At 37.7% G+C, this 12,234-nt stretch overlaps 1 protein-coding gene across 1 annotated transcript in view; it reads left to right on the top strand.

The window, feature by feature from the left end:
• The window catches only part of snap91a (synaptosome associated protein 91a), a 246,091-nt gene that overhangs the window by 232,014 nt on the left and 1,843 nt on the right, over positions 1-12,234 (top strand). The window contains 3 exon segments of the mRNA XM_051924737.1: positions 2,433-2,540; positions 2,639-2,740; positions 7,285-7,387. Of these exon segments, the coding sequence (XP_051780697.1) occupies positions 2,433-2,540; positions 2,639-2,740; positions 7,285-7,377 (303 nt within the window). The 3' untranslated portion in view covers positions 7,378-7,387.

The raw sequence follows: 12,234 nt of genomic DNA, 5'->3' as shown, positions 1-12,234 counted from the left end.
TTCATAATTTTAAACACTTCATTCATGTCTCCTCTTAATCTTCTTTTGCTTAAACTGACAAGACTCAGCTCTTTTTTTAATTTGGAATCTGCCTAGTCACTCTTCTCTGGACCTTTTCTAGCACTTCTATGTCCTTGTATCCTGGAGACCAAAACTGCACACAGTACTCTAGGTAAGCCTCAACAGTGCGTTATAAAGCTTGAGCATAACATCCTTGGACTTTCACTGTACACATTTTGCTATATAACCCAATATTCTGTTAGCTTTGTTAATGGCTTCTGAACACTTTCTGGCAGTTGGTAGTGTTAAGTCCACTACAATTCATAAATTCTTTTCTTAAAAGGTGTATTTTCAATTTCAGACCTCCTATTGTGTATTCAAGTCTAACAATTTTACTTTCTACATGTAATACTTTACATTTAGTTGCTTTAAGTTTCATATTCCAAAATCTGAACATGCCTGTATGCTGTCCAAGTCCCTCTCTATTATTCAAACGGATTCTAGATTATCAGACTCTCCAACTATATTGGTATCATCTGCAAACTAACCAGCTTGTTACTTGTATTGTTATCCAAATTATTTATATATATTAAAAATATATATGTGGAACACTACTGTTAACATCTGTTGATTCTGATAAGGGTTCCTCATACCATAACCCTCTGCTTCCCTTGTCTGAGCAATAAAAAATGATCTCCCTCTTCTGAACCCAGCTTACTTTTCAATAAAACTCATGTTTTCCTGTGGGTTGCTCAGTCCTATCCTTAATGATTCATTTCATTAATATTCCAGTGATACATGTTAAGCTTTACTGGCCTATAGTTTTGCTTGGATCTGCTCCCTCACCCTTATATTTGCTATTTTTCAGTACTTTGGAATTTCCTCAGTGAGCAGCAACTTCCTAAAAATATGTGTCAAAGGATTATATATGTACTCCCTAACCTCCTGAGGGTAAATATTATCTGGTACTGCTGATTTGATAGATTTCTGCTTATTTATCTGAGCAATACTTCTCCCTCTACAATTTCAAAATCACTCAGTACCTCCTTAGTAGTCATTTTTTACTGCTGACAGGTTATCTACTTCCTCACATGTGTAGACCTCAGAAAAATGCGAGTTTAGAGCATCTGCTTTTTCACTGTCTGTATCTTTTTTAATTTCCCAGATTTCCTTTAATTTTCCACCTCGTCATAATGTACTTCACCTCCTTTAGATATAATAACACATCCATAACAGATGTAATAACAAATCCAAGAACCTGATTGAACCATCTAGAGCCAGATGAAAACTCCATTACTGATTTTGAAAATAGCCTAATATCACAAACAAAATCATTAAAGTGATGAAGACAGTCAGGCATACTGAAGTAAACTAATATACATGCCGTTTCATTAATGCAATTAACATTTAAAAAATAAGGAAGCAGCAAACCGCTTACAGTACATATATTTTTTATATTGACTCCAAGTAAACAGTTAAAAAATAGTTATATTGCAAAGCTTATATGTTCAGTTTTGTATTATGATATGGGAAGATTATTGCTGCTCACATTTTTTTTTTTATGGTTGGAGGTCAGAAAATCTACTAGTGTTATGGAAGTGGTCTGCTGTTTACTTGTTATTGAATATGTTAAGTTCACACATGATAAAAAGATGGTTTGTATATATGTTCACACACACTATCAGCTATTATGTTTAACACCAGTGAACACCAGTAAAACTTATTTACAAGCAATAGCATTCTTAGTTCTGTAACATATGAAGAGGTGTATTAGCTTTATTTAGTGTTGCATAAAATTTTACTTTTGTCAAATCTTTTTTAACTTAAATATTACTTCAATAATAGGTTTACAGAAATTTTAATATTAATTTCATTTACCTTGTATTATTCAAATGAAGCAATATGTTTTACAGTAATTTTTATAGGGCAGTCTGGTGATTAAATGGTAAGCACTCCTGAATAATAGCTCGAAAGTCAAATCATGACCTTGGCTTTGCTTTTGTACAGTTTACATGTTCTCTGTTTTAATTTTTTTTTTCCTTCCCATTTTTTCTCTGGATACTGGTGCCTTGTGACCATACTGCAAGCTTACCATGATGGGCACCAGTCAAGAACGAGTTTAGAAAATGAGTGGATTTTCTCTATAGTTTTAGGGGAAAGTAAAAATTGTGTGAAATTTATCTAGTCTGAAGATGGTTACTTTAAGAATTCATATTAAAATGTGAAGGTTCTGTTCATTGTTTGATTTGGCAAAAAAGTTTAAAGGGTCAGTATGTCAGCTCATCCTGCTATCCTGTTAGAAGTTGCTCCTAATTGTAAATTGTTTTATTTAGATACCCTTTTAGTAGTTTATCAGGCACTACATTGCATAGTTTTTTGATTTATAAATGTAATTTATTGTTTTTAACTTTTTCTTTTTTAACTTAATAAAGCCTTGTCCTGTTCCACCCGGAGGTGTTCCACCAGTAGGGAGTGTGCCTCCAGTTGGGGCATCTGTACCACCGATGGGTGCTGTTCCCCCTCAGCCTGGGTTTGGAATGGTAAGCACATTGCCTTCATCCTTAATTTATAACAGTGCTTCATATTGAACAATTTATTCAATTCAGGTAAAAAAAATATCCACAATATCTATATTTAGCCTCCTGCTTCAGGAGCACCCATGATGCCCCAGTCATCAATGATGTACCCTCAGCCAATGATGAGACCGCCATTTGGGGCAGCTGCAGCCTCAGGAGCACCAGTAAGTCATTAGTTACACTTTTTTATGTAACAATATGCTTACTCTTATATAATTTTTCTATCACTGTCCATATATAGATTTTAATTAGTGCAAATGCAACACTATTTCTGAGTTTTCTTATATAGTGAATTTATTTATGTATAGTCAAGTAGTGAGTAGTAACTTTAAACATGTCTCATTTTGTGGTGTAAGCATGTCATGCTACAGCATGTCTCAGCAGCTCTCTGCATGTCCTTTGTTTGCCAGCCTAACGGATGCAATTTTAAATGCATCATATTTATATCCTATGTATGCAGTATTTTATATACTATACACTTCGGCCGCTTTGTTTAGGTACACCTTGCTAGTACCCAGGTTGGGCATCCTTTTGCCTTCAGAACTGCTGTAATTCTTCATGGCATAGATTCAGCAAGGTGCTGGAAATATTCCTCAGAGACTTTGATCCATATTGACATGACAGCATCACGTAGTTGCTGCAGATTTGTCGGCTGCATATTCATGATGTAAATCTCCCATTCCACCACATCCCAGAGGTTGCTGTATTGGATTGAGATGTGGTGAATGTGGAGACCATTTGAGTACAATGTACAATGAACTCATTGTCATGACCAGGAAACCAGTTTGAGATGATCTGAGCTTTGTCACACGGCAGGGTTATCCTGCTGGAAGTAACCATCAGAAGATGGGTACACTGCGGTCATAAAGGGATGGATAAGGTTAGCAACAATACTCAGGTAGGCCCGTGTCATTTAAACAATGCTCATTTGGTCCTTGGGGACCAAAGGTGTGCCAAGGAAATATCCCCCACATCGATTACACCACCACGACCCCTGAACCGTTGATACAAGGCAGAATGATCCATGTTTTCATGTTGTTGATGCCCAAGGTTCAGACCCTACCATCCGAATGGTTGCAGCAGAAATCAAGACCAGGCAATGTATTTGCAATCTTCTATTCTCCAATTTTGGTGAACCTGCTCAAATTGTAGCCCTCAGTTGGCTGTTCTTAGCTGACTATAGTAGCACCAGGTTCTCCAGCTGCAATAGCCCATCTGCTTGAAGGTTCAACGTGTGTGTGTTTAGAGATGCTGTTTGCATACATCAGTTGTAACAAGCGTTTATTTGAGTTACTGTAGCCATTCGCCTGACATCAACAAGGCATTTTTGCACAGAGAACTGGCTGCTCACTGAATATTTCCCCTTTTTCGGATAATTCTTTGCAAACACTAGGGGATGGTTTGTGTGGTGAAGGGGCCGTTGCTAGGATACATATTTAACTGGGAAACTGTGCAAGTAAAATTTCAGGGCTAATACTAAGAGAGCCAGAGAGCTGCTGAATCATGGTTATCAAATGAAACGTCACTAACAGACACTTGGACTTGAACCCAGCATATCAGGCTTGAAAAGAAGAACATTCAAATAATAAAAAAGACTTTATGACCAACACCCTCTGAACCCCACCTTATAATCCACCCCCCTTACAACTATTGACTCATTTTCTCAATTTGTACATTACTAGCTGTAAATATGCAAGAGTTTTATTTTAAGCCTAGCAGGTAAGAAAGGAAAGAAAAGACAAAACTTCAGCAAAATGAAACTCACATTCATTAAGAAAGCAGTTGGGTCAAATTCCTTAGGCTAACCCACTCCTTTAGGTTTCTGATTTTATTGAATATGGAAAAGTCTGAAACTGAGGTGTAAAACTGGCAATGACACTTAAGTCCTGCTCTGATATCAGTTAGTATAAATATGTTGTGTGTATCAATATGTCAACAATGGGCACAGAAAAACCAAGAATGGAAAGCCTTAGTAGAAGCCTATTTCTGTTATTATAACCAAAAACTGAACAGACACACTTGCAGAGCTTAAACAAAGTATGTTAATGTGAATTAATGAGCCTTCAGTCTTGATTTCAGTACATGATTGAAGAGGTGACTGTAATAGTCCAAGAGCCCTAACGCTACGTGTTCCTATTGTTTTTTTCTTAATCCTAACATATATATACTATAAAACTGAGCTTTTGAAAAAATGTTATTTATAAATAATCAACTGCCAATGCAACTGAATTTTTAATTTAGACCGTTTTTATATGAAATACTTGCTCACCTTCTTATGTGTTTTAAGAGATACTGCCACTATAAAAAATCTGCACATATGTATGTTTTTTGGATCTTTTTGCTTGTGTTCTGTTGGAAGTGTTTTAAAGTCGTACCCCATATTAATGAAAATAAATGTGTTGAATCTCTAAGAAATCTGAGTTATGAAACCTACCCCATGCTTAGTGAGTTCGCTTCTTACACTTGTGGTTTTGTTCAGGTTGGTAGGGCATACGTTTTAATGTTTAATTCTTCAGCCAGGCTTGAGTCAGGTTAGGCAGTCTTTTCATTCATCATTTTATTTGTTCTTTTTTCAACATGATTTTTCTGAATATTGTTGCCTGGAGCCTATCATGGCTACAGTTCATCCATATCACATTAGGAGTTCTAATCAGGTTCAACTTTAGTTGTATAATAACCGTATTGGGACCAGCTGACCTGCTGGGTCTGGCTATACACATAGTTGTCCTGTCTGACATAAGAGGTGGCTTGCCCAAATTGTTTGTCTGAAAATCGCAGTGCCCCATGCGGCAGCGTATATACCCTAGGTTCTTGTCTATAAGCCGGACTCGTGTATAAGCCGGAGACCAAAAATCATACGAATTTTTAAAATAAAATCTTATCATAGATAAGCCGGACTCATGGATAAGCCGAACGTACTATAACCTATAACTAATAGATGGGAGGGAGGTCAGTGGGTCTCACTCGCACCATTTAATTTCTTTAAGGGGGGGAGAGAGTGTGAGATATTGGCGTCTCTCTCACTCCCCGCATGGACGCGGTTGGAGCGGCCGGGAGCGCGTTCTTTCTGCTCTGGGCGTCGCTGAGTCAACACGCGCGCGTAGCTGTCATTTAAATTGTGATTTTATATGTAAGCATATTTAAATATATATCGCGGATTTTTTGCTGGTTCGCAGATTTCTGCGGAACAAGTGGGTCTTTTAATTTCTGGTACATGCTTTCCTCAGTTGGTTTGCCCAGTTGACTTCATACAAGGGACGCTATTGGCAGATGGCTGAGAAGCTAGATTGCTTACTTTTCTCTCTCTCTTGCGCTGACTATCTGTGATCCTGACGTATGGGGATTGAGCAGCGGGGGCTTGTTCGCACACCTAGACCGATACAGACGCTCATCTAAAAAATGCTGAAAGATTATCTTCATGTTGCTATCTTTTTGTAAAGCTGATTCCTGAAACGACATGCTGCACAGTGCTTCGCATACTTAAAAGCTCGAAGGGCACATATTGATTTTTGACTGAAAAACAAACTCTCTCTCTCTCTCCCTCCTCCTCTCTCTCTCTCTCTCTCCTCTCTCTCTCCTCACTCTCTCTCTCTCCTCTCCTCTCTCTCTCTCTCTCTCTCTCTCTGCTCTCTCTCTCTCTCCCCTCCCTCTCTCTCTCTCTGCTCTCTCTCTCTCTCCCCTCTCTCCCTTCCTCTCTCCCTTGTCTCTCTCTCTCTCTCCTCTCCTCTCTCTCTCTCTCTCTCTCTCTCTCTCTCTCTCTGTCCGGAGGGGGTGTGTGAGCTGCCGCCTTCAACAGCTTTGTGCCGCTGTGCTTCCGCATACCTAAAAGCCAAACAGCACCATTGATTTCTTTGCTACAGATTGTTTTCTCTATCTATGTGACATTCTGTGCTCTGACACACACTTCCTTTGAAGAAGAAGATATGTTTGCATTCTTTTAATTGTGAGACAGAACTGTCATCTCTGTCTTGTCATGGAGCACAGTTTAAACTTTTGAAAAAGAGACAAATGTTTGTTTGCAGTGTTTTGAATAACGTTCCTGTCTCTCTACAACCTCCTGTGTTTCTGCGCAAAATCTGTGACCCAAGCATGACAATATAAAAATAACCATATAAACATATGGTTTCTACTTCGCGGATTTTCTTATTTCGCGGGTGGCTCTGGAACGCAACCCCTGCGATGGAGGAGGATTACTGTATAAGCCGGACTTATGTATAAGCCGATATTCTATTTTTTCATTTTCACAACTTTTTTCCTTAGATAAGCCGCGGCTTATAGACAAGAACTTAGGGTAATTGCTATACTTCCACCCTTGAATTTTCTCTTAATAGCTCTGTATGGCTAGTTTATCATCATGCTAGTTGAGCCTTTGTCACAACTGAAGCCAGGGCACAATGGATTTATGGCAGGGAGGAGCTTTTAAATCACACATATGGTTTGCTATTGGGGTCAGGAACAGATCTATAACATCTTGAACCCTTCACAACAGAGTGCCTTCTAATGGTCCCATATATCTTTGTATCTTTAATCCCTAGTCTGTCCCTTAATGGACTAAACTTCGAACAGCCTGCAGCAGTGCTGTTTGTCTGTTCCCAATCATTTTTAACATTTTACTGATATACCTCTGTTGCATAACGTTTTACTGGTGGCTCTTATGTTGCTCTGCACGGGTTTATTAGTGTCATCTTTTTAATTCTTTAACGTTTAGTTGTCTCCAAGTCCTACACCTGCAACACAGAGCCCCAAGAAGCCCCCATCCAAAGATCCTCTAGCAGATCTCAACATAAAGGATTTCTTATAAACCCTGTAAGGTAGGTTGTGTGTGTGACTATTTATCACTGAGCCTGATTCCTTTACTCTGCAAATTAATGCAATGTAGATGTGGTTAACTACTGTGTGGGATGTAACAACCTACAATAGTGTATTAATTTTCCTCAGTATTTGTTTGAATATGAAAGCATGTGATTAACTAGCTTCAACCTGACTGCCAAATAATATCTGTTCTGAAGTATTATATTAAGTTGATATTGGTGAATAAAAATATCAGTGTACAAGCTGTTGACATTCACAGTGCCTGGAGAGAACGTTTAGTCAATCTATTTGCCTTTGCAGTTTTGATTGCATTAATATTGTAATTTATAAATGATCATAATGAAGAGATGCATACAGCATGTTATAGGTGTTAATCTGTATATACACTGCTGTTTCTGAAGATTTGAGTATTGAAATAGTTTAACACAGAATTAAACATATTGTTAAAAGGTACAAGTATATTGATACTAGAAATACTTGGATATTATTTTGAGAAGGAGAATGGATAACTCACAGTCAGTCAATTAAGCGTCATCAAGTGAAAATTGGTAAAATCCACTCCATATCCTTTTATATTATCTGAAATACGTCCAATGGACCTATCTCCACCCACACAACGTAATTCATAGATAATTGGGGGTTAGTCACATATGCTTGTCAACACACCGTACTATTTTTGTGGAAAAAACTTTCCTCTATTATCAAGGAAGTCATTCCTCGGAGACCAGATGAAAATGTAGAACAATTCTTTATGTGCACATAGATATGCACAAATGTCTCTGTCCAATGGAGTGAGCAATCATTAATACAATTCATTCTCTTTTATACTCTTCTATTACCATTACCTTATCTAATACATCATGTAATCTGACTGTTAATATGCAGAATTCTATCATCTTAGCCAATCAACTACAGACACCAGTAACTTCGGTATACATATTGATTCTTCCATTATTGTAAACATACCTTCATTAATAGGGGTGTCCTGTGAATTTTTCCCGTTGATGTTATCACTGCCTTCACAATACGAGTGTTTGGGCTTCTCACTTGTTACTCCTAGCTTTTTCAGGGGGTGTTTATTACTCATTTACTTCATTTAAACCTTAGTAATTTCTTTGGTGGTTCCTCTAAGATGAGGCAAGCCTCACGCACTCAAGCCGTTATGCCATGTTTACTTAACCCTTTAGTTACCTTCAGTGCTTTTCCTTATACTTTTAATAATCCATCGTTACAACTTCATGTAAGAATATCCATCCATCCATCAATTATCCAACCCGCTATATTCTAACTACAGGGTCACAAGGGTCTGCTGGAGCCAATCCCAGCCAACATAGGGCGCAAGGCAGGAAACAAACCCCGGGCAGGGCGCCCAGCCCACCGCAGATGTAAGAATATGCTTGTATTATATTGTAAAAATTATCATGCATTGATTAAAGATATTAGATTAAAATTCTGCCACACTTCCGAGTACAAGAATCACATCAACACTCAATAACAGGTAAATTATTTGTGACAAAATATTCAAGAGTGGAGTAGACAGAGACTGGAGGACAAGATACGGGAAATTTAAAAATAATAAAAGATAAAAATGGAATATTTCAGAGCAACGAACAGAAAAAAAGGAGGGATTGGCACAGGTTTTTAAGGAATTACTCAATGAGAGAGTTTCAGAAACCCAACAGAAGAGTGGAAACCCACAAAGGTTCTATAGAAAAGAAAAAACTGACAGAAGAAAGAGTACAATGGATAAAAATATAGCTGGAGAAGATGAAGTACCAGTGGAAGTGTGCAAATTGTTGGGTGACAGAGAAAAGACATTAAATATCAAATTGAAAAACCACACAGAATGAAAACACATCTGTTTGATAGCTATATACTGTATAAGGAAATTAAGATACTACCTCCACACCTTTAGACTATTGATATAGTCAAATGAAAGAGTTTAAGAGAAATATGAAACCGTGAAAGAACATCAGTTTGGTTTCAAACGAGGGAGAGGAACTATGAATGCATTGTGTATCCTAATGGAGAAATATAAAGAAGAAAGAAAAGATCTAGTGTGGCCTTTGTAGGCCTTGAGAAAAAACCATAGATAGAGTGCCTAGAGAAGAGATCACATGCAGCTTCAGAGGAGAAGGGGTTCCTGAGCAGTACGCAAGATTCATCAAAAATCATACAGGCTGAAGCGAGGATAGTAGTCTTGTGAAGCAGGAATTGGAGAAGTAATAGTTGGATTACATTAGTCCTTTCGCATTGAGCCCTGTAAAGATTGTGTATATTAATATTGGATGAGATCAGAATGTGAGAAAGAGTCTCCATGGTCATTGCCTTTTGTAGATGATTGTGAGTTATGCAAAAGGTCCATGGCAATAGCTAGATATCAAATTAGAGAGATACTCTAATATGGCATAGGATGAGAAGGAGCAGGGTCAAAAATGATGTATGTTGTGCAATTATAGTGGAGAGGGCAGTAATGAAAATGTGAAGCTTGGAGCAAAGAAGTTACAGTAAGTTGCGTCCTTTTGGTACATATGATCAGTGATTCATAGGAATGGAGACCTGAAGGTGGAAATTGGGCAGAGAATTAGAGCTGAATACAATGTGACAAAATGATAGCATCCAAAATAAAAGGAAAAATATACAAAACAGTAGTGAGACCAGCAATGTTCTATAGTAGAGAAATCTGGGGAACAACCAGGAGGAGACTAAGGAATGTATGTTAAATAAAAATGCTGCAGTGAATGTTCCAGTAGAGATTATATATTAATGGGAATCTAAAGGTGAAATGAATGCATTGGAAGGTGAGGAGGAGAAGACTCCAAAAAGAAAGTTTCAAAGGTGACATTGCCAGGAGAAAGAAGACGATGACCAAAAACCAGATGGAAGGATATAGTAAAGAAGAGTTTACAGGAGATTGGATGTGTAAAGAGATGATTGAAAATAGAATGCAATGGAAACGAGAGATGCACCTCCACTATGGTGACCCTGGCGATGGGTATGTCAGTGGGAAAGAATATTTTTAACCTTACAACTTCGCATAATTTTCCATGTAAGTTGACTCATTCACAGGACGAAAAAAAAGAAAATTCTGAGGTTAGAGCAACAAGAAGGCCTTCTTACTCAGAGGTGGCAGCTTTTCTTTCAAACTTGACCACATCCTCCTTCTCTCATTCCTCTGTGGTGCAGTCTCTGTCTCTTTCTTTGTCTGTGCCACTGTCAGCTTCCTCCTTGATAAATATTTTGCACTTCAGCATAAGTTTGTACTCTGTGACTATTGACAAGTAGCTCCTATATTTACTCTCATTAGAGTTGATGCTGCAGTCAGAAATCACCAAGAAATACTTTCTCCTTTCAGGCCATGGCCATGGTGCACCTCTGATCTTTACTTAGGTTTCATGCAATAAAATTTGTTCCCAGTCTACCTGTCCACTCATGTGTTGAACAGATACACAGTATGCATTTCTGGTGACCTCTACTGCCTTTGAATTTAGGCTCCATTCACACTTTCAGACCAGTTGTACAACTCATTTGCAATAACAGCTATAACAAACCACATAACAGAGCATAATGGGTATTCACCAAAATGTTTACAGAACAGCTGTTGGCAAGATCACCTCAGGAGCCAGCTCACAACGTCTCAAACAGTCTTCTGAATTCAAGTTAACATCTTATTTTCTGCATTTTAAATGTAAGCCTTATTGACATAATCTATAGTGAAATTATCACATCATTTTAAGATGAAGTAGATTCGTTGAAACGTGTCTACCATTTGTTGCCAGACAGCGTCCATTAAATTTCACAAGCACAGAATACTGTTTCCCCATATTGTTCCTTACCCATCAAATCAAATGCTTCACAGAACAAGCACTTGCAACTTCAGGCTAACATAGAAAAATCAGTTTTGCTCCCAATACATTTCAACTGCAGTAGAGGACAAAAATAAGGTGTCACTTTTCTAAACTCTAAATTCCATGACTGCACTCCTGTCTCATGTTTTAACATTGTTGTTTTCCTGTTTGAGTCTGCAGCGCAAAATAGGCCTAACCTTAGGTACCCCTGCTCCCAAACACAAGAGGCAGTGTTTGAAGGCTTTCATAGGCCCAAAATGGGTCTCAGGCTTGTAACAGTTGAAAATATTGTAAATGAACAAAAATGCCCTTCAAGAGAAAGGATAACCAGAACTCTCAGGCTTGAAAACAGAAAACCAAAACAAATGTTCTAAAAATTCCAAGAATTTATTAGAAGAGCAATGATGCATAAGAGTTTGTGTAAAATAGCAAACCCAAGGGTAACAAGTCTAAATCCACAAGTCAAAATCCACAATCTAGTAATCAGTAACCAAAGACAGAGCAAAAAATCTTCAATAAACAAGAAGAAATTCAGTACAATACTTACAGCTGAAAAACATATCACTACAATTACATTGAACGTCTGAGAGACCTGTCCTCAACCTGAATTTTAAAGGCTGAGGCAGTGACATAATAGTGACACTGCCTCTTGGGGTTCCACATCATAGACAAGAAGGTACATAGGCAAACAGAAATACACCAAACCTAAAAACTAAGTAATGTATGAATACAGAAATATAGAAATAACAAAACCACATAAAGTATAATAATCCTAAAACAACAGATCTAACAAAAAAATGTAAAAAAATATATATGAGCCAGGGAACAAACCTTGGCTGTTGCATACCATTCCAAATAAGGTGTTTTTCAAACACAGCATTTTATGTTAGGAAGAGAAGGGTCAAGTCAGGCACATTCAGATAAAGTTCACTAGTAGAACACTCAGAGAAGTATCTGGGTATCCATCAAAGTACTGACTCTGCCTTCATTGATTTTTT

The sequence above is a fragment of the Erpetoichthys calabaricus genome, chromosome 3 (genome assembly GCF_900747795.2).
Source record: "Erpetoichthys calabaricus chromosome 3, fErpCal1.3, whole genome shotgun sequence".
NCBI classification, from domain to species: domain Eukaryota; kingdom Metazoa; phylum Chordata; class Cladistia; order Polypteriformes; family Polypteridae; genus Erpetoichthys; species Erpetoichthys calabaricus.
This window is presented reverse-complemented; position numbering and strand designations above follow the sequence as displayed.